This window comes from Ictidomys tridecemlineatus, chromosome 5 (genome assembly GCF_052094955.1).
Source record: "Ictidomys tridecemlineatus isolate mIctTri1 chromosome 5, mIctTri1.hap1, whole genome shotgun sequence".
In the NCBI taxonomy this organism is placed as follows: domain Eukaryota; kingdom Metazoa; phylum Chordata; class Mammalia; order Rodentia; family Sciuridae; genus Ictidomys; species Ictidomys tridecemlineatus.
This window is the reverse complement of record NC_135481.1, coordinates 112,607,867-112,630,629: the sequence shown is the minus strand read 5'-3', so window position 1 is coordinate 112,630,629 and position 22,763 is coordinate 112,607,867. Positions and strand designations below refer to the sequence as shown.

Sequence of the window (22,763 nt, the reverse complement as noted above, 5' to 3'; positions counted from 1 at the left end):
TCACAGAGGAAGTCCAGAGGTTGGGTTCATAAGACAAAAACTTATTCGGCTAATCTAAAAATATATACATAGGTTTTTGGTTTTTTTTTTTAATGTCTACAACAACTAAAGAAAAGCATGAGAATGATACTAGAAAGTACGAGAATCTCACTGGAAAATATGAATGAAGAGATCAAAGTGACTTAAGAAACACAGCAATTCTGGAATCAGGAAGTACAATAACCAAGATGAAAGATCCACTAGAGAGGTTCCACAGTGGATTTGAGCAGGCAGAAATTAAAAAGTCAACAACCTTGAAGATGATCCAGCCTGAGGATCAGAAAGACAAAAAGAAAGAAGAAAAATGACCAGGCCTCAGCGACCTGTGAACACCAAGCAGATAAACAGGCGTCCTGGGAGGCGGGGGGAGGGGAAAAGGAGAGGAAGACCGAGAACTCGTGTTGGAGATCCCCCCATCTGATGGAGAGCATTGATACACACATTCAGAACAGTCTCCAGAACCTTCTCCAGGCCAGCCCAGGTGTCAGGCTGCGAGACAAGAGTCAAGGCATTAGGTCTGACATCAGGCAGAGTGTGTTCCCTGGCCACAGTGGGATGGAGTCGGTGATCAGCAACAGGGAAACTGGAAGATTCAGATGTGTGGAAGCTAAATAGCACACTCCTAAATCACTGAGATAGAGGAAGAAATCACAGGGAAGATTAAAAAAAACTCCTTTGGGTTGAACAAAAAAGCTCTGCTCTTACCCCTTCTATTCAATATGGTCCTAGAGGTTTTAGCCAAGGAAATCGGGCAAGAAAAAGAAGTAAAGGTCCTTCAGATTGGAAAGGAAGAAACAACACTGTCCTTCTGCAGAGATCACCAGATTTGTATATGGAAAACTGTAAGGGATGCACAATCACACACGGAATTAACAAGCTCAGCCACGTTGAAAGATATGAGATCAATATACAAAATCCAATTCACTTGTATAAACTAACAACGAATAATCCAGATATGAAATTAAGGAGACCATTTCATGTATAGCATCATCAGAAAAAATTACTACCTATATTTGTGTAACAAAAGTACAAGATTTATAAGTTGAAAACTACCAAACATCATTGAAAGAAATTAAGAAGATCTAAATAAATGGGTGATGTCCTGTTTGTGGACTGGACAATGTAATCTTTTAAAAAATATTTTCATTAGTTATAGGTGGACACGATGCCCTTATTTATATGTGGTGCTGAGAGTTGAACCCAGGGCCTCACACATGCTAGGCAAGTGCTCTACCACTGAGCCCCAGCCCCAGCCCACGGACAATTGTAATATTATTAAGAAAGCAATATTCCCCAAAGGCTCTCAGAGTTGATGGGATCCCCGTTAGAATCCCAAGGGGTTTTTCTACAGAAATTCTCAAACTGAGCCGAAAATCCACATGGAAACGCAAAGGACCCAGACAAAACACGCTTGCAAAAGGACAAAACTGGAGATTTTACACACTCTGAGCCTAACACCGACTACAGAGCTCTACAAATAAGAGGAGCTGCTGGCACGAGGGAGGGGGACTAGAATTTAAAGTCCACAAATAAGCCCTTCGTTCAAGGTCAGCTGACACAGGACAAGGGTGTCAAGACACTTGCATAAATGATGGCCTCTGCTGGCAAATGGGTGGAGCTGGAGATGACCAGGCTGCATGGAATAAGCCAACCCCCAGACCAAAGGTGGAGCGTTCTGACAGGCGGATGCCGACTCCCGCTAAGTGGGGGACAAAGACACATTTCAATAGGGAAAGAACAGTCTTCAACAAATGCTGCAAACTGGATATCCATGTGCAAATGATGGAACTGGTTCCCTACCTCACACCATATTAAGGTTTTTTTGTTTGTTTGTTTGTGTTTTTTTTTTTTTAAAGATTTTAGACCTAAATATAAGGACTACAACTATAAAACAACTAGAAGAAAACATGGGAACAGCTCTTTATAATATAAGATTAGTCAATGGCTTCTTAAATGACACCCAAATCACAAGCAATGAAAGAAAAAATGCATTAGATTTTATCAAAATTTTAAAAATTTAGTGATTTATAGGACATTAATGAAAAACTGAGGGGACTCCTCCTAACTCACAAATCATATATCTGATAAGGACCTAGAGTCCAAAATATATAAAGAGCCCTCATAAATCATCAATTGCCTAAACAAAACAATACCCTAATTTTAAAGATGGACAAAGGGATTTGAATAGACAATTCTTCAAAAAAGATACATGAGGGCTGGGGATGTGGCTCAAGCGGTAATGCACTCGCCTGGCATGCGTGGGGCACTGGGTTCGATCCTCAGCACCACATAGAATAAAATTTAAAAAATTAAAAAATTTAAAAAAGATACATGAATGGCCAGTAAGCCTATAAAAACAAAAAACAAACAAACAAAAACGCTCACCATCTTTAGCCACTAGGAAAATGCAATTCAAAACAGTTTCACACTCACAAGCATAATTACAGTAAAAAAGATAAATAACAGCTGGGTGTGGTGGTGCACACCTGCAACCTCAGTTACTCCAGAGGCCGAGGCAGGAGGATCACAAGTTTGAGGCCAGCCTCAGCAACTTAGAGAGATCCTGTCTCCAAACAAAACAAAACAAAGGGCTGAAGTAAGTGCCCCTGGTTCAATCTCTGGTGCACACAAAAATAAAAAGATTAAATAACAAATATTACTGAGATTGTGGAAAAATAAGAACACTCATTCATTGCTGGTGGGAGTGTCAAATGTCTTCTTAGAAAACTCAAAGAGTTAACCAGAGAGTTAACCAGAGAACTGCTATATAATACAGCAATTCTATTCCTATATACCCAAGGGGAACAAAAAAAATGTTGATATAAAAGCTTGTATGCAAATATTCATGGCAGAATTATTCATAACAGCCAAAAAAGAAACGGCCCAAATAGTGCAAGTGATGAATGGATAAACAAAATACGGTGTGTAAACACAAAGGAATATTACTTGCCCATGAAGAGGAATGAAGTACTGGCCCAGGCTGTCTGTGTGAACCTTGAAATCATTATAACAGGGAAAAAGCTAGACACAAAAGGTGGCTATTAGGAATGTCCACAACAGGCAACTCTGTGGAGACAGAGTGTAGTCTAGCGGTAGCTAGGGAAAGGGAGGAGGAAGGAGTGGGGCCATTGTCTGTGGGGTGGAATTTCTGTTTGGGATAATGAAAATGTCCTGGAATTATGTATTAGTGATTGTTACACAACTTTGTGAAAATATCAGAAAACCCTTGAATGTTTAAGGGTGAACTTTATGGTATATGAATTAGATCTCATTTTTAAAAATTGCAAAGTAGGCCAGCAGTAGTTGCTTCAGCTCTGAGCACCTGTGCTTTTAATCTTCCTAAATAATTAAAAACACATTATTAAGAAAAACCTCCAGCCGGCTTGTGATAGTGACCTCAGGGAACTCGGTTAGCTTGACGTCAGTGAGTTGGGCTGCGGGTCCCTTCCCGATGCTGCATCTGAAACACATTGCCTGCCCGGAGCTTCCTCTGCAGACGCTTCTGCACCTTCTCATCCCAGCTTGTGCGACATCTCAGGCTCTTGTCAGCCCACAGTGCAGCTCGTCTGGGCCGCAGTGAGGCCTTAGGCATTTCTAGAATCGACCTAAACTCTGTACAAAGGGGCAGAGTTCGCCTTGGGGACCTGTGACCCCAGACACCTCAATGGCCAGGAGCCTCTGCAGACGGGCACAAATGACACAGGTAAGTTTCTCATTTCACAGACACCCAAGCGGATCAGGGTCTTGCTGAGTTGCTTAGGGCCTCACCAAGTTGGCCTTGAACTCAAGATCCTCCTGCCTCAGCCTCCAGAGCCTCTGGGATTACAGGCGTGGGCCCCCATGCCCTGCTCAGTGGACCCTTTGTAGTGTGTTGGCCTTGGCCTTGGGGGTGGTTTCCATGGCAACGCAGGGTAAGCAAGGTTGGATGGCATCCCTTGGTGGACTGGGAAATCAATTAGTGGATGGCAACCAGCATTTTCTTAAAAAGAAATGGAAAATATTAGAGTGGTCCTAGGCAGTGAAGGCTAATCACTATTTCATGACATTTGTTTTCTTTTTATAGATATCACATGAGGGAGAGGTTTATTGCTGTGGTCATGGTCATGGTCAAGGTGTGGAAGGCTTCCACGATGCTCAGGCTAGGCCCCCGCTGCCGTTCACTTGGCAAATCCCCAGCCTCCACATTGTAATAATTCCTCTGGAAGCCGTTACCCGCCAGCCCGTGGTGAGCTCTCTCTTTGGTAAAGTTTTGGATCTTAAAGATATGAATGATTGAAACTCTACCCAAGTTGACCTCGTACCTGACCGTCATCCCCGGCTCTCCTTACCAGGGTGCACACACAGCTGGTAACAGCTCCCGGGGCCACCGCGCCAGCCTGGCCACACCATCAGGAGGTGCTACACCCTCCTGCTTTCCAAGAGTCTGCGCTGGGTAATTTGGCACTTTATTGGCAGTTTTGTTACTAATTGCTCTAAAGTTGAAGTCCAGTGGTCAGAGGCCAAGGACAGGACAGCTAAAGGCAAAATTCTGGTGTCTGACTGTCAAAATCCAGTCATTCCTTTGCTGTGGGCACTGGGCAAGCAGTTCCCCAGCCTCATTTTCTTACCTTAAAATAGGGAGATGAGAACACACTGGGGCTCGGGATGAGATGCTATCTGTCAATCTGAGTCAACGGCCCGCCCCACCTTACTACTGAGGCGGTCTGCAGGACGGACCCATTTCAGCCCGAGGCTCTCTGAGTATAGTTTGGATCTAGAATGTTCCCCATAGGCTCGTGTGCTGAAGGCTGGGGCCTTCACTGGGAGAGCCCTTTAAGTGGATTTTCTCAGGTGTCTAGTCACCATGAGGAAGCTGACCAACACAGCTTTTGTACAAGTCTCGAGGCTCGGCGGACGACAGCCCTTCACAGACGGGCAGCTGTGGGATTCTCCTCCAGCCCCTGGTCCAGCCCCAGCAGAACCCAGGACTCATCAACTGCAGGGGAGGCCCTCAGGGCCTCCAGAAAGTGAGGCCAAGATCAGGAAAAAGGTCGTCAGAAACAGAAGTAGATTGGAAGCACGACCATCGTGGAGGAGAGAGTCACCGTTTGAAAGCCCAATTCCCCGCAAAGAATCTCTACAAACTACGCGGATGACGTCAGATGCTCCTTCAACTTGTGCCAAGAGACCAGAACGTCGCCAGGAAACACCACTGAGATGGAAAAATGAGAGAACCTATCACACGTGGCAGAACTGACGGCCCGGATCGCCTGGAAGCAGGGCCTGGGGCCTGGCTGTGCCAACTCAGGCCACCTGGGCCCAGAGCCCGGATTCCCTAAGGACCTGGACACCTCTGGCAGCACTTGCCCCGCGCCCCTTAGGAGGGTTATTTTCAGCCACGGCTTTGCTCTACACATGAGCAGCCGGGGGGTGGGGGGGTTATAGTCAGACTGAGCCAACCCGTCTGGGACCAGCGTCCGTGTGTCTTGGATGGTGAAATCAGGAGGGGAGGAGGAGCGGGTCTGAGGGTCAAGGGATGAACGAGGGACAGGGACCGGGATGTTTCCTGGTTCCAGCTCATCCTGACACCCACCTCCCCCGGCTCCAGGAGATACTCTCCCAAGGTCCCCTTTCCTGCTGGAGCCAACACAGCTTCTATCACTTATAACCCAAGGGTCCCGAGCCAAAGCGTTATGAAGACAGAGACAGCAGGGAGGGGCTTCCTGGCTGAAGACATCCCGTTGCTTTCATTCCAGCTTCACTCTCGTGCCACGTCCTGCCCCAGGGTTTGGTCTCCTGGCTTGACCGCGAGCCTGGGGGCTTGCTCACTCACAGGTTCCCCAGTCCTGCCGGGACTCTAAAGCGTCTGCTTCCAGACCCTCGATTTCCAGAGTTACGCTGAGACGCACATAATCTCGCCAAACCCACCTCTGTCCTAGAATTCGTCTTGATCAGGCAGGACACACGGACAGGCGTGGCTGTCATGGGGAAGGCGTGTCCAGGTCTCCAGCGGCAGAGGCAGGGCACCAGGCAGGGCCACAAGGGGAAGCCCCAGCGCAGGCCAGGAGGCAGGTGGAGGGGAAGAGCCCAGGCTCTGGTTTCCATGGCAACACAGGTAAGCCGGGAGGCCAGGGCTGAGTGGTTTCTGCGGGGCTGACCCCCAGTGGGTGCATTTCCCTGGGACGATTAGGACGGAGGGGCGTGATCCCTGCGGTCCAACCGCCAGGTTTGGGTGTGGCTCCGTTAGGGTTCTGGGTGGTGGGTTTGCCTACGGAGGGCAGGCGCCTGGAAGCCGGCCATTTGCTCTAGGAACCAGCCAGGCCTGGAAGGGGCAGTGTCTCCCAGAGAGGGGCCTCAGATGGCAAAGCCTGAGGCACAAAGAAAATAAGGAAAGTGGTGACCTATGACATGCTGCTCACTTCAGAAAACGCTTCCGGGTCTTTCCATCAGGTCCTGGGAGTCTTGCTAACGTGAGTCGGTCTCTCAAGGACTCGAGCGATTCCGGGTCCCAGAGGGCAGTCATCGCTCTTGTCTGGCCAGCAACACGGTGGCCCTTCACCTCATCTGCCTGCTAATCTCCCTGCGGGGAAGCACTCCTCCATCCCACCTGCTGTGGCCTAGGCAGGACTGACCCTGCTGTGGCTCGGCTAATCAAGATCCCCACACTCATGGAGCGTGTTCCTTCTTCACCCTGAACACTGTGGTAGGTAGGGGGAGCCAACGGTGCACAGAGGACAGCCTGGCCTGCCATGGAGGGGTTTACGCAGGTCCTGGGCTGCCGCAGGACTCTGCAAGCCCATCGGGGGATTTTGCTGGGAACAGCACCTCTCCTTCCCCGGGCCCCTTGCCAACAGAGCGCTATTTTGCTTGGGACAGTGAGTCCCTATCTGAAATCCTTAATTCCCTAGGTCTCCGTGAAGCTCGAGATGGGGACGGACAGTTCTGGGTGGACGGTGAGTCTACTCGGCGGAGCCTGCAGGAAGCACCCCTGTAAGACAGGCCGACCTTGGCCTGGGCCTCGCCGCCCGCCCCTTGCCTCTGGTCGCCCCTGCCTGGCACAGAGACACGCTGGAGCTCAGGACCTGGCAGACCCCGAAGACAAAGCCACCTGCTGAAGATGGCCAGGGGACACGGCTGCGCAGCCCTGGCCTGCGAGACCGTCCAGGCCAGGGCTGCTTCTTACACGAGAAAAGAAATCCCCCGAGCCTCAGGCCCTGGCACTGAGCTTCCTGTTTTAGCGGCTGGATGTGATCCTCCCTCCGAGGCGCCTTCTGTGCCCCGGGCTGACCCAGTGGGACCGAGGCCATCTTTGCCAGCTGATGAGACGGAAGCCAGCCTGCACGGCTGGGGGAAGGTGACTCGTCCCCCCTTCTGAGCCCCTGAGTGGTCCCACGGTGACGGGGCTCTGGCTTAAAGCATCCTGAAGGGCTCAGGCCTGGCAAAAGTGCCATGGAGCCACAGGAGTGGTGGCACAATGCCCGACTCAGGGACCCCCCCTGATGCCACTGGAGGCCCCCTGGCCCCCTACTCCTTCTCTCTGGACGCAGCATGAGAGAGAAGAGCTCACCCCGGCTCCTGGCACCAAGGAGGGCAAAGGGCCGTCCTTCCCCACGCGCTCGGGTTTCTCTGTGGAAGCAGAACTTTACGATGTCACTGTGGGACAACAGGCACTTAAGGTGCTGTGTGACAGAACAGATGGCTGGTCACACCGCAGGAGAGGGAACAGATGCAGCTGCTGCCGGAAAACCTCCAATTAATTTGGACAGTTAACTAATCAGACGCTGCAGCCAAAGCAGGGCTGCCCTGGGCACGTGGGAGTGTCGGTGCCACTGGGTGACACATGGGCTCCCGAGGGCCCCAGAGAGGGGCGGCACCACCTAGAGAGTGCAGCCCCTGGACTCATAGTCCCCCAGAGGCGAGACCCCCGGGGCTGATGACCTGTGGCCTGGAACAGGGCTCCAAGAATGTGCACTTCTTTATCTTTAATGAGACAGAGTCACCCTTAGTTGTCCATCTGGCCTTGAACCCTGGGCTCCTCCGGCCTCAGATTCCTGAGTAGCTGGGACCCCGGGCACGTGCCACCACACTGGGCTGGAGAATTCGCATTTCCAACAAGTTCCTGAGACCTGGAGGCTGCGGGGCCACTCCAGACCACACTTTAAGAGCCACAACTCTAGGTGAACTCCATTTGAAAACAGCTGATAGCATATTAAAAGTGATGCAAATACCACCCCTAGAAAATTCTAGATGACTTCATTACCCCCCATAGAAACCTAGTGCCCAGTTGACGTTGCTCCCCTCTGGCCTCCAGAAACCACTAACTCATTTTCTGGCCCCATTGATTGGACTGGCCTGGGTATTCCACTGAAATGGCATCATAACATGTGGCCTTCAGCATCCGGCTTCTGTCACTTCACAGTGTTTCCAACATTAGTGTTTATAGAAGCTAAACTATGGAACAAACCTAGGTACCCTTCATCAGATGAATGAATAAATAAAATGTGGTATATATACACAATGGAGTACTACTCAGCCATAAAGAAGAAAGAAATGACAGCATTTGTTGGTAAATGGATGGAGCTGGAGACCATCATGCTAAGTGAAATAATCTAATCCCCCAAAACCAAAGGCCAAATGTTTTCTCTGATATGTAGATGCCAACTCACAATAGGGGTAGTGCTGGGAAAGAATAGAGGGGCTTTGGATTAGGTAGAGAGGAGTGAAGGGAGAGGAGGGAGGAAGGGGATAGGAAGGAAAGTCGAATGAATTGGACATTAACACCCTGTGTGCATACATGACGACACGACTGGTGGGACTCCACATCACGCACAAGCAGAAGAATGAGAAGTGATACTCCAATTACGTATGATGTCTCAAAGTGCATTCTACTGTCATGTATTAGAACAAATAGAAAAAACATCCCGAGCCCCTTCTCCACGAAGCCCTATTAGCTCTTTCAAAAGCTGCTCATAGCCAAAGGGTGGAAACCAGCCAAATGTCCACCCACTGGAGAATGCACCAGGCGTGGCCTACCCAGTGTAAGGGAGTATTACGCAGCTATAGAGGGACAGAAGTAAACAGGTGCTCCAAATGGGGATACCCGGAGTAGGCCAAGTGAAAGTTGCCACATATCACGTGATTCATTTATATGGAATGTTCAGGAGAGGTAAGTCCAGGGGGACAGGAAGTCGATTAGTAGCTGCAGGGCCTGGGGGCAAGGACAGTAACTGCTCATGGTTATGGGGTTTCTCTGGGGTAAAATGTCCTTGATTGATTGTGGAGGTGGTGGCGTGACTTGGTGAATACACTGGGAGCCACTGGATGGGGCACTTGAAAGGGATGAATGTGACCCCAAGTGAATACCATCTCAGCACAGCCACCTCGTGGACACGTAGAGATGCTCGGCCACCGTGGGAGCTGGCTGGTTCCTGCCCTGAGCCCGCAGTCGTGCTTGGTGATTGACAGGATGCCTCTTTGGAATCCTGGCCTTGACTCACAGGGTCAGGAGGTGCTCCATCTATAGTGGCTCCCACAACCAGGGCAGGACTGGTCCAGGACCCCACCATACGAACTCTGGGGCCCGGGCCATGCGGAGCCCGAGTGGAGCCACCAGGAGCCGCGGCATCAGCAGGCTCCCTGGTTTTCCCAGCTGGGAGGGGGCGGGGATCATCGAGGGCCATTTCTGCAGTGCCAGCTTCCTGGGCTTAGAAGGACCCAAGACCCCCTCCTCCCGGCCAGCACGGCGCTCAAGAGCCATCCAGAGCTGAGGAGGGTGCGGGGGGGGGGGGAGGGAATCTACTGAGCACCTACTATGCGCACAATGGTGTGCAGCGACGACCGTGGCTACATCATCACATCCACTGTCCAGGTCAACCCAGACCCCGGGGGCATCAGCCTATTTGTGGATGAGGAACAGAGGTTCAGGGAGTGATGCCGCTGGCCCAGGGTCACACGGGGGTGAGTGGCAGAATTAAGATTCAAATTCAGGACCTGGGGCCTGGAGTCTGTCCCTGCCGGTCCCTGGTAGCACAGAAGAGCTGGCATGGGTCTGGCCATGGCCCATCCCTCGATCCCTCAATGCTGCATGGGTTCCCAGCTGGCCCTGAGGATTTCCCACAGCCTGGCCCTGGTTTTCCTTCCCTGGTCCTGTGATGCCTTCTGAGGACCCAACCTGGGAGACCCCAGTCCCACCCACCCCTGTGGATGCTCCATGTCCCCGGCCACTGTTTGGTGGATAAGCCATGAGCTAAGATGGGCGTGGGGGGGTCCTGCCACTGGACATGCAGGATTTCCCTGGCCTGGGGTCTCACTAGCTGGCTCTGGCTTCCTGTGCTTCCCTGCCTGTGCTGGGGTCCCCGTCCCCTGGCTGCCATTGGCACCTGAACCAGCCGCAGCCAGCTCAGGCAGCAATTCTGCCCCTGCCCCCTGCTCTGCACACGGAGAGGGACAGGAGGAGGAAATGACCTGTGGTCTCCAAGGACAGGCCTGGAATCCCATCTGTGGGGTCTTCGGGGAGCTGTCCCTGGGACCCAGGAAGCCAGGCCTGTTCCGAGGACAGAGAGTCGGGCATGGCCAGGAAGTTCCCTGCACTCGGCTCACTGAAGAGCCAGGCCCAGGGGAACTTCTGGATCCTCTGGTTTGAGGAAGAAGGTGGGTCAAGTCCAGCAGGAAGGGATGCACTCCCAGAGGGCAGAGAACCCGGGGACAGGAGGCCCGGCCATGGGTTCCAGCCCTCCGGGATCAGCTCACCCTCCACCCTGGGAAGCAGCTCATCTGAGACTCATGGCCGTGCCCGGAGGAGCCCAGGTCCCAGGACAGGAGGTGGGAGAGGTGGCTGGTCCCGGGGCCTCCCTGCCATCCCAATAGCTGGAGGCTTGAAGGAGGCCAGCTGTCCTTCCACGAGTCTGCCCCACTTTACAGAGCAGGATCTGGCCCAGGAACAGGCCTGGCCCTGGCTTTCCTGTGGATCCCGATGGGGGCTGTTTTGGGGCCAGATTCAGATCAAGTGGCCGGTGGTGGGTGGTGGCTGTGGCCTCTCAGCCCCTCGTCTGTGAAATGAGGACACCAAGTCCCACCTCACAGAGTGCAGGACAGGTGTGCAGACCGCCCAAGAGCAGCCGGCCCCTGGCCCAGCCCTGTAGTCTGCCTGTTTCCTGGAGCGAGGCTGCCTTTCCATGGCTGTGGCCATAGCTGTCCTTGGCACTGGTGTCCAGGCCCCAAGGGACGCAAGCTCCTTTGGGCGCTGAGGTTGCCTTCAGTCAGCCCCACGTACTCAGCAGAGGGACTGGCTGCCCGTAGGACTGCCAGGGCTGTCAGGGTGGCACCCAAGGACACGTCTGCACCTGTCAGGAACTCAGGCCTGTCCTGCATTAGTGACCCTTGAGTCAGTCCTCAGGGTGGACATGCTGCCCCCCCCCCACAGGACCCTGCCATGTGGAAATACTCCCCCACCTGGTGACTCCATAGGGGACCCAGGATCTGGAGACCACCACCTCATGCAGGGCTCAGGGTCCAGATGGCCCCAGGGCCAACAGCCACCCAAGTCCAGTGTGGCCTTGCTCCCACCAGACCAGGTGGGTAAGCAGGGCTCCCAGACAGGTGTGTTGATGTGCCAGGATGCACAGGGGTGGGGTTAGACGCCAGTCCCCTTGCCTGGCCAGCACAGGGGGCCTTGGGAGGCTGAACCCCAGTGCCAGACTCCTCTGGGAAAGGCTGGGAGGTGCTGACCAGGGACAGCAGTTCCTAACTCAGCTGGTCCCAGGAATCACTTGGAAAAGCATTGACAATGAGGATTCCCAGGCCCTGCTCCAATCCCTGAAATGCACCAGTTCCGAGCTGGCCCTGGGCTTTGGGAAGAGCCTGCCGGTGGCTACGAGGGGCAGGTCCTGAGCCTCCAGTCCAGGAACTCCAGGGAAACCCCATGACCCAGCGGAGCCCGTATCTTCAAGCCACAGCCAGGCGCAGAGTGACACAGCCTGACTGGCTCGGGCCGTCTACGTGGAGACAGGAGCATTTCCCCAAAGATGGGGTGGGGCAGCCCCCATGCCCCCAGAGTCCCCCTGAATCAGTGCTGGCTGAGCCGATGTTAAACAGAATTCTTTTCAGGAAAAAACATCAAGTTCTGGCTTTGAAAGTTCTGGAATTCTGCTGCCTCGGAGGATGGCGGACACCAAGACAGAACCCCAAGAACAGGCCCCCAGAGCTCAGGCCTCGTTCTCCCTCACAGAAGACTGGGGTAAAGCAAAGGCGAGGGGTGGGCCTGGGGTCCTCTTGCACGTGAGCTCCTGAGTTCACCCATTCCACAGAGAGCCACAAAACACCTGTGAAGCCCGGTGACACCGCCATAGCAGTGAGCAAAACAGACAAAGGTACCTGGCCCTGGAAGCTACCCTTTTAGTCGGGGAGACACACAAGAAAAATATAAAGTATCTTAAACAAGGTGGTCTGGGAAGGCCACAGCGATAGGATGTGTTTAAGCAGAGCCCTGAAGGTGGCGAGGGATGAGCCAGCGGGTAACTGGGGTAGTTCATCCCAGCAAAGTGCAGTGCAAAGGCCCTCAGGCAGCCTGGAATGGCAGCAAGGACACCAGTGTGCCACAATGCAGATGACATCATATTCCTTGAGGATGTCCTAAGCACTCTGGTGACCGGAGGTGGCCCCTCGGCACCAGCCCTCCACCTCCCTCGGGGATCCAGGCCTCTGTGCTGGAGACCAGGGCTCCGTCCGGATGGAGCCCGTGGAGGCATGGCTGGAGCACCCAGCACCCACCCCAACGTACCAGGCATGGAGAAGGGGGACAGGAAGGCAGTCTCCACCGGCTCTGGCTCCGGGGGTGGTGGCTGGGGTGGCGGCTGCTGCTCCTGGTCCTGCTGAGGGTCCTCAGGGTTTTCCACGGGGACATTCCCGTTCTCGATGTTCTCGTGCGTCCCGTTCTGAAGCGGCTTGCTGCTCACACTGTTGGCCGAGCTGATCAGTCTCTGCCGCTGTGTGGGTGGGAGGCAAGGCAGACACCAGCAGGTGACACGGTGTCACACGCCTGCCCTGGTCCCTGGTCCTGTGTACACCCAGCTGACAGGTTTCCAGGACAGAGTCCCCAGGGTCACACTCAAGGAGTGTGCACGGGGCCTGACGGGCAGCCACCTGGCAGAGACCATAGCAGGCAACGCAAGGAGGGACGAGGATTACGAAAGAATGAAGATGTAGGAAGGAGGGGCAGAGCTGGGTCGACCCCCAGGTTCCCCCGCAGGCTCCTTCAGAGTCTAGACTGAGACTGGCCTGGAATCTGCTGGCCCCTCTCTAGTCGTGTGGTTTGGTGAATGACTTCACCCGAAGGAAACCCCGGAACCATCCAGTGATGGTCGGTGGGAGGATCAAAGCTCTAATGCAGGAAAAATGTCCAGCATCTTCCTGGCACGGAGCAGGCGCCCAGTAAACTGTGGCTACTTTTACTAGAAATGGTCAGCCTCAGGTGCAGCCCTGTGGGGGCCAGGACAGAAAGTCCAGGAACAGCCTTGGAGAAAGCCCTCCTTCCCCGTGCCCCGAGTACCCAGCCTCTGCAAACAAGGACCCCCGTGTCCCCTCCCTCCGTGTCAGAGGCACTGCTGCCACTGAATGATTGGAGCTTTGCAAACCTCTCTGTGACATTGTGGAATTAAAATGACAGAAGAAAAAAACGAGCCCAGAGGGTCTTAATAATCAATTTCGAACTGGGCACCTGGGGTTCTTATTCTCCCCCTGCCATGCCACAGTGGGTCCCAGAAATCACAGCTTGTGCAGCAGGTGTGTCCTGCCAGTGTGTACCCCTGAATCTTCAGAGCTGGACTCCGCCTGTCCAACAGCCCAGACAGAGAAACTGAGGCCCAGGGAGATTGAATTAGTGGCCAAGGAGGGATTAAAACTCTGGATTCCCTCCTCCCGAGCCCAGCCTCTCTGGTCCCCACGCTGGCTAACCCCGGTACAGGGAAAGAACATTCCCAGTGGCTTCTAACCGTGGGCTAGGATAACCAGTATTCACCTGCTCATCAAGACCTGCGATGCTCCTGCCTACAGAGGCCATAAAAAAATGCTACAAACCCAAATCCCCAAACTGGTTAGTTAACAGCCCCCCCCCATCACACTTAATAAAAGTGGGCAGGATTCGCTACAATGTCATCCATACAAATTTTACTCCTTTAGATCAAAATGATTCAAAGCTTGGCACAGTGTTTTCCTTTCTTAACATACTTTGCACAGAGAGGGCCACGACGTATTAAATCAAAGCACAAGTGTTGACCACAGAACCTTCGATGGCTGTGAAGGTGGCTCTGGCCCATAACCTGGTGCTCATCACAGCCCCTGCCACTGCCTTCGAATAAGGACCTGAGTTCCCACGCGCACACAGATAGCAAAGACCGCAGACGCCGGCCAGACAGATGCCGGCCAGACACACGCCTGTTGTTTCTGAAATACTGGTTAATAAATACTTTTTAAAAAACGGTTTTGCACTTATCTCTGAAGTGCCCAGGGCTGGCTTGGATGGCTGGAGGGACCCTTTGCTGCCTGTGGATGATTCGGGCCTCTGCAGGCCCCAGGGCTGCCCTGTCCCGGTCCAGGGGGACTCACCTCATTGATGATGATCCTGCTGGCCATGCGCAGCCGGGTCCTGGGCCCAAACTTGTTGGTGATCATGATGCGCAGGCCCGCCTCGGGGAAGTTGAACTTGGGGGGGCTGGAGCTCAGGATCTCGTCCACCATCACCACGGGGTTCTTGCCGTACTGCGGCTTCTCCTTCACTATGGACACAACGCCAGGGTGAGTGCTGACCTCCCAGAGGACGGCAGCCAGGTGCCGGGGCCACGGACTCCCTCTGGCCCCGAGGGCTTCCTGGGGCTGGGGTCCGGCACCTGGAAGTCTGGGGGCCTGGCTGCAGCTCCTCCCATTAGTCAAGGTGGGCCACTGATTCCCAAAGAGCCACCTGGCAGTTTTGACGGCGCCCAGAGGGGCCGGCAGAGGTGCTCTTGGGCAGTCCTCTGCATCTGGCCCCTTCATCCATGGATGTCCATCTCCCTGTCCTCTGGGGCCAGCCTGGGGCGAGTGCAAGGGTCTTTCAGGCCCCACTAAGCCTCACCAGGGACGTCCACCTGCAGTAGACAGGTCCCAGAGCCTGTCTACTTTCCTTTCTTAACATACGTTGCACGGAGAGGGCCCTGATGTATAAAATCAAAGCGCAAGTGCTGACCACAGAACCTTCGATGGCTGTGAAGGTGGCTCTGGCCTGTAACCTGGTGCTCATCACAGCCCCCACCCTTACTGTGGCAGAGCCTTCCTCCCCTGTCTTCTCCCTGCTCGGGTGAAACTTTACAGACTGGCAGGGACGCTTCTAACCTTGTTTCCCGCAGGGAAGCTGCAAAGTCGAGGATGGGGATCCCGGCCCCTGGACCCGGCCCAGAGGCTGGTGAGAGGAGCTGCTGGCCAGCCAGTGTCTCGGGCGAACCCTACATGCCCTCTCTTTCTCCGGCCCTTTCCTTCCACTCAGGGGCTGACCAGAGCTCCCCAGACCTGGGCTTGTCCCTTGACACCTTCTCAGATATGCTCGGTGTTAGTATCCTGGGGGATGGACCCTGGGCTCCAGATCCCCGGGACGGCCTAGTAACCGAGCCACTCATGAGCACAGCACAAAAAAGAAGCCCACGCTGTCCCCTCTGAAGGGCTATGAGAATGGGCAGCTGTCACACTGCACCAGGTACCAGATCCCACCATGTCCTTCGCAAGTAACAGGGTAACCAGGGGGCAGGTCCAGGAAGCACCGTCTTGCAGGAGTTAATGGCACAGAAACGCACAACCCTCCCCACACACACCATGCACACACACACACAGAGGCAGCAAGGCTCAGCAGACAGGAGGCGTGTGGTTAGAAATCAGCTGGAGGCCCGTCGGGGTGCCACGGACACTGACCTCCAAGAGGCGTGCAACGTGGTTTTACTGGTTGTTTAGATGCACGTGTTACTGAGGGGTGAGAGCAGGTTACTTACAGTTCAGGAGAGTTAGGGAGCAGAGGCCAACAGATTGGCAGAGGTGATTAGCGTGCGGTGGAGCCTGGGGCGGCATCTTGATGGTGGTAGAGATGCCAGGGGGTTATTTGAAGGAAGGTGTTAGTAGCAGGCTCCCTCCACGGGGACCCTCGATCTTGGGGCTGCCATCTCAGAGGCAGGGGACACCACAGAACACCGCTGGCTCCCGGCTCCCTGCTGTAGAAGCAGCCCCGCCCCAGGCACCACTTGGGGAGGGATGGGACTCAGAAGGAGGGAGACTATGGAGCTTCATGAGGCAGGAGCCATGACCCCTGTTTCCTGGGACACTTTGTCCTGGTGCCACCCATCAAGTGAGAGCATGCCGTGGCATGTCCAAGTTGCCCCAAAGGTGACTTCATTATAGCCTGTTTTCTTGGCAGTTCAGAAGCACAGGTATCGCCCCTCCCCTCCTGCTCCAAGCTCAAGTTGTGCCCAGGGCCGGGGCAGCCTGGAAGGTCCCCTTGTGAGTTCTCTGAGCAGGCTGGCTGGCTATGGCATGGCAGCCGATGGGCAGGTGGCCCTGGCTGTCAGGCTGTGAGCAAGGTCACCTGAAAACCAGCCAGGACACTGATCCAGTAGGCTGAGCTAGAACCCCCGAAAACACTCAAGTGCATAAAGGTGTTTGCAAGAGTGGTGGGGAAAAGGTCCCCACGAGGCTGGGTTTTTTAAGTTTTTGATTTTACGTGGGAAATGCTCCGCTGAGAAGAGCCAAGTCAGGGTTGAGAGAGCAGGGGCTTGCTTGCTTGCTTGCTGCGGGGCTGGGGATGGAATCCAGGGCCTTTCACGCACTAGCCCATGCTCTACCACGGAGCTGCATCCCAGGCCAAGAGGGCTTCCTGAGAGAATCCACCAGCTGGTGGTCCTTGGAATCCTCGGTCGCCCTGTGGTCACCGGGGGCTCCTACCCCCGATTTGGTCAGGTCTATTCAGGGGACAGCGCACAGTGGCACCCCACACAGGGTCCTCGGGGAGCCTTTCATGGGGAGCAAAGACTCAGGCTAAGACATCCCAGGGTCTACGTCTCCAGCTCCAGGAGTGCAGGCCTGCGCCTTGGACCCCCACCTCCGGGACCTCATGCCCTTGCCCTTACTGACGGCCAGAGCGAGACCTGGTCCTCCCTGCTCCCCAGGGATTGAGGGCAGACTCATGAACAGTCTCCAGTTTTCTAGAAGTTACCCTGGACTTAAAGAGACTTGGGGGAGATAAAATTATGGGGAAGCCCTCCTGCTGCAGACACAGAAGTGGTCAAGCGTCATGATTGAGCTCCCAGAGGCGCCACGTGTGGGGGTGACAGATCTCCTGGGAGGTGAGAAGCTGAATTCTCCCACTGCAAACAAGGGGTGCCTCTCACCGGGCATGGGGGGCGGCCTTCTCTGCCAGCCCCCGGGACAGTAGGCAGCTCTGGGGACTGGCACCTGGGGAAGTGGGCATGTTCTGTTGGTCTGAGTGACCCTCCGTGTGGTGCTTCTCTTCTTTGCTACGAAGGTCCAGGGGACCAGGAATCAATCACCACGTTTGTGCTGGGCAGGGGCCAGCCTCTGTCCCACCAGACCTTGGGAACTGTGATGGGCAGCTCAGAGCCACTGTGACGGTGGAGCTGAAATCCCCACAGTGGCCAACATGGTCCTGCCCCTCTGAGGACATATCTGGGAGATGGACTCCCCCTGGGACATCCTACTGGACATTCATGAAACACCACGGAGAGGGAGGGGCAGACCCTCGGGTGGGCAGGGCTCTGGAGCCTGGCTAAGGCGGCCTTCAACACCCAGGGGCAACCACAGGGGGCCGCTGAGCCCCTGCCTCTCCAGATACTAATGGTGACAACCACCAGGCTCAAATGCTGTTCTGGAGCGGGGCAGAGCCAGCTTCCGGCTGGATCCAGATGTCCAGAACCCCTACACTCCAGGAAAGGGGGGAGTCCAACATGAGCAGAGGTGACCAGGCTGCTGCCCCGGGGCCCCCTCAGGCCTCTTTAGGGCTGGCCAGGGGCCCTTTTCCCAGCCTTGCTCTTCCCCTGGGCAACTGTCCCTGGACAGACTCCTGCAGGCCTGGGCCTGGCACTGCAGAAACCCCAGGGAGGACCACCTCTGTCCTCGCAGCCCTCAGCTTCCTGTCACAGGCCCTGACACTGTGGCTCATCGGAAAAGCCAAAGCGGCCTCCACCTGCTGCCGGGAAAACTGCACTCTGTCACTCTTGGCTTTCTCCTTCCTGGTACATCGTCCCTCCATCCTTCTCCCATCTATGCAGACAGGCATCTGAACCACGTCTCAAACACAGACCGTCCCTTCCCACTGAGGGTCCATGTGACCAAAGGTAAAAGGGTGACCATATCGGGGGAGTGTGTGTGCGGGTGTGTGAGGAGAAAGACTGGCTTCCACGGCCAGCTTCTGGCTCCTGTCTGCTCAGCCTTACCTTTCCTCAGCAATGGCACCGAGGGGTCATCATAGCTACCGTCATAGAAGTCATTACCATCTTCCAGCTCGTTGCTGACCGGGTTGCCGTTGGCAATGCTCTTTTGTTTGGTTGTGAAAAAGGCCTGCATCTTCACATTGTACCTGGGGGTCGGGGAGGACGGGAGGTCAGAGCAGCACAGGGACTCCCACTGACCAGGTGGGGGCATCTGCTGTGGTCAGCACAGTGCTGGCCAAGGCGGGCAGCCGGGGAGGGGCTTCACCCAAACTGACAGCCATCCCAGCAGGACCCTTGGAACAGTGTGCGGGCTGGGGGCTTCCTGGCGGGTCAGAGACCTCTTGCCCAAGAGAATGACTGAGTCCTGCAGCTGGACATGACAAACCTGCCCTGATAAAGGACTTCCAGCCCAGCCCACGGGTCAGGCCTCTTCCCCAGCAGCGACTCTTGCTCACATGGGCTACGTCACTCAGAGGCAGCAATGCCATCCCCTGAGAGAGGGACCTCTCACCGTCCCCAGGTCCCCCGGCTGGCTCCTTGCTGAAGATGTGCCCGAGGAGACTCCTGCAGGGTGACAGTTTATCTCCCATTCTTACAAAACACGGAGGATATTTTATATCAAAGTGAGGATTCTCAAAAAACCTGGAGTGTGGCCTTTCTAGAAAATGACCCATAGAGGTGTGAGGAAGAAGAGAAACCCGGATGACTGTCCCCTGCTCTGATCAAAGGTGGGAGCAGGACGTGGAAGGGGGTGCCCACAGCCCGAAGGAGGAGGAGAAATACTTACTTCATGATCAGAATGTAAAACCCGTACAAGACGATCAGCACCAAGCCTTCCCACCTCAGAGAGAGAGAGGAGAACGCGGTTAGAACCCGGAGGCCATGGCCTGGGGACCCAGGGTCGGGATGGCTGGGCAGGCCAGGGAGCAGTGTGTCCTTCCCGTCCCATCCCAGGGCCCATCCCAGGACTCAGGCTCATGGGTGGGATGGGCCTGCTGAGGCTGCCGGCCAGGGGGAGTCTTCTTGGTGATGGATAAGAGAAGGCCGGGGGGCGGGGGTATCAAACTTCCTTTGCTAACAGGGAGTCCACAGGCCAACAGAGCCAGAAGGGGACTTGCAGACCACCCAGCCATCTGCCCAGCTCCTTCCACACTTGAGCAAAATGAGACCCAGCAGTGGGGAGACTCCAGGGCTGCATGGTGGGCTAGGACCAGGGAGGGACCACACCTGCTCTCTCCAGGCCCACAAACACGAGGGTCTGCGGGACCCAGCCGAGCCCCACCGGAAGCCACCGGGAAGGAGGAGGGTGGGGCAGCCACCTCGGGGAGGCAGGGGCCTGGATTCCACTCTGAGAACCTGTGGTCACTCGAGAGTCTGGTCAGGGACCCGAAGAACTAGGGTACAGGCAGAAGGGACCAAGTCCCCAGCGAAGGGGTGGGGCAGGGCGCTAGAGCCTCTGGGGCCACCCACTGGGCATGTGATGGAGTAGTGGGGAGTCAGCCTGGAACGTTCCCTCGTTGCTCTTTAGAAATGGTCCAACCCTGGGGGAGGGGGGCTGTGTGGGTTTTGAACCTCTGACCACAAGCCCCTGGGAAGCCACAGTCCTCTGTGAGTTGGGCATGGGCTGCAGTCATCTGCAGAACTTCCTTTGCTAACAGGGAGTCCACAGGCCAACAGAGCCAGAAGGGGACTTGCAGACCACCCAGCCATCTGCCCAGCTCCTTCCACACTTGAGCAAAATGAGACCCAGCAGTGGGGAGACTCCAGGGCTGCATGGTGGGCTGGGGCCAGGGAGGGACCACACCTGCTTTCTCCAGGACCATAGCACACAGCTGCTCTCGTCAGGAAGCGGACACCCCGAGGCTGACCATCTGGGGACATTCCCTAAAACAGATATCTACAGCGTGCAGACTCTGAATCATGTCCAGGAGCCGGCGAAGGGCACGGCTCTGCCCCAGGAGACCGTGCCTAAGGCATGGAGGGGAGGTCTCCACCTGTCCCTTAGGATTTGTGCCTTACGTATCTTAATGAAGGAATCAATTCCTGCCTCCATGTCACAAAGAGGAGTCCCAATATTTTCTTCTGAGTTCTTTTTAAAATTCTGCTTTTTATAGTAAGATTTGAATTCACCTGAGGTGAGAGGGAGGGAGGTCAAGGGGAATGGCCATTAAGGCGCCAGCCCTAACTCACTGCCGTGACACTTCTGTCGCATCCCACCCCAGACCTAGGGCAGTAACGTCTTCCACGTCGGCCCGAGCTCATCCTCGTGCAAGCCACCACACTGCGGTTCTTTTAGTTTATGATCTATTTTGATATCCGTCGGGGAGACATATCGGGGAAACACCTTTCTCACTCTGAAAACACAAAGGCAAGATTGCTCGGCACGATATCTTTCGACGTTCACAGACTAATAAGCTCAGGTCTGTGGAAGTAATTCTAGGAATGGTTCAGTGAATCCAACCACCGAGGACACAGGAAACCAACAAAAACAAGAGAAAACCCTCCAAAGAAACAGATTTTAAAGACTTACCACACAATTTCTTCATCGTATATGAACTGGAAGGCAAAAGGAGCCAGGGGGCATATTTATTCCAAATGAAAAACAACGCAGACCCCTACACACCCAGGGCCACCCCCTACTGGCCTGTGACCTGTTCTACAGGAAGCGGGCTCTGCTTCTCTGCTACTCACTATAGCAGGTGACCCTTCCTTGGTGGGACCTGGGCCAGCGGTGGGACCTGGGCCTCATGTGGCCCAGCTTCGGGTGGCTCTCTCAGGACAAGTGGCCCATGCTTCTCTAAAGCTGCTGGGGCTGACCTGGCAGGAGTCCCCGTCATCATGCAAATAATTACTGAAATCATGGAACTTCAAAGACTAGAATCTACCTCCATGTCTACACATGTGTCTACACAGAGGGTGTGTGCGACAGGGTGGGGCTTCAGCTAAAAAAATAGAGTGGCCCCTTTGGGAATGCCAAGGGGGAGGTTCAGCTTGTGTACTTGGAAGGCAGCTGAGGGGTGACAGTGGGGACAATGACACTGCTCCATGTAGAGGTTGATTTTAGGTGTTAACTGGCCTGGGTCGAGGGACGCACAGGTTGGTACAATATTATTTCTAGGTATGTCTGTGAGGGTGTTTCTGGAAGAGACTGGCCTTGGGGTTAGTGGACTGAGTAAGGAAGGTCTACTCTCACCAACATGGTGGGCACCACTTAATCAGCCGAGGACTGGAGAGAACAGAAGGAGAAGGGGGTACATCTGCACTCGTCTGCTCACCTCACCCCTCCCTCTCTCAGAGCTGGGGTACTCCTCTCCTTCCTCGAGGGACCGGAACTCCAGCTTCTCTGGGATTTTGGACTCCAGGACTCACAGTAGTGGCCCCCTAGATTCTCAGGCTGTTGGTCTAGGACTGAGCCACCCACCTGGGCCTCTCGCTTACAGGTGGCCTATCGTGGACCTCTCAGCCTCTGTAACTGCCTGAGCTAATAGCCTAATTAATCTCCCGCTCATCCACCCACCCACGCCCCATTTCCTTGTCTCCTATCCGGTATGCTTCTCTGGAAAACCCAGATTAATACACCCAACCAGGCCCTCCCCACCCAGAGTCCCTGGCACAAGTGGATACTGTTTCTGGGGTGGGAGGGGGTGCTCCTGTGACCCCCCAGCATGGCCTGGTGTGGAGAGGAGGTGGATGGGCTGCTCCCACGAATCTGATCTTGGGGACACAAAGGTCCCTACGTATGGTGGCAGGAGAGGCTGGACTTGGGCCCACTGTTCTACCCTCTCCCAGCCATCACGGTGGGCAGCACCCCCAGGACCAGCATCTGGAAGCCATTTCTGAGGAGGCCACCCCAGGCAGGCACAATCCCGAGCTTCTGAACTCAAGGCGCTGAGGAAAGGGCCCTCCACAGAAGGGGAGGATGGGACATTACAGGAACCTTCTTCGTCTCTCCAACCTGAAGGAGGGCTACTGGCATGCAGGGGCAGTGGGGGTCAGGGAGGGGGGCCAGGGAGGCCAGGGGCATGAACCACGGGATACAGGTCTCCGGGGTCAAGCTGTCCTATTTGGCACGTCTGAAATGTCCCGATGGATGTTCTAGCAACTGAAAAAAAAACAGGGACCTACGCCTTGAGCTTGTAAATCTTGATTTTTACCAATCAAAGTCATTTTCAATGGTTTTTGGTAAATACTTAATTTGCTGGTGAGTCCTGGGAACCGAAGGGCGCTCTTCAGAACTCTGTCGGGAACCATCCCTTGTTCGGGGAACCCACAGCGATGCTGGTGGCC

The 22,763-nt window shown here is 54.8% G+C and overlaps 1 protein-coding gene across 4 annotated transcripts in view; it reads right to left on the bottom strand.

The window, feature by feature from the left end:
* Positions 1-22,763, bottom strand: part of Slc24a4 (solute carrier family 24 member 4) — a 125,820-nt gene that overhangs the window by 16,726 nt on the left and 86,331 nt on the right. For 2 of the 4 annotated variants that reach the window (XM_078050737.1, XM_005339140.4), the window contains exons 8-12: positions 21,007-21,032; positions 19,264-19,317; positions 18,480-18,622; positions 14,620-14,789; positions 12,797-13,001 (exon numbers count right to left, since the gene is read on the bottom strand). In XM_078050737.1, coding sequence (XP_077906863.1) covers positions 12,797-13,001; positions 14,620-14,789; positions 18,480-18,622; positions 19,264-19,317; positions 21,007-21,032 — 598 coding nt within the window. The remainder of the gene's footprint in view (positions 1-12,796; positions 13,002-14,619; positions 14,790-18,479; positions 18,623-19,263; positions 19,318-21,006; positions 21,033-22,763) is intronic. The other 2 variants (XM_078050736.1, XM_021735830.3) reach the window with 2 other exon arrangements.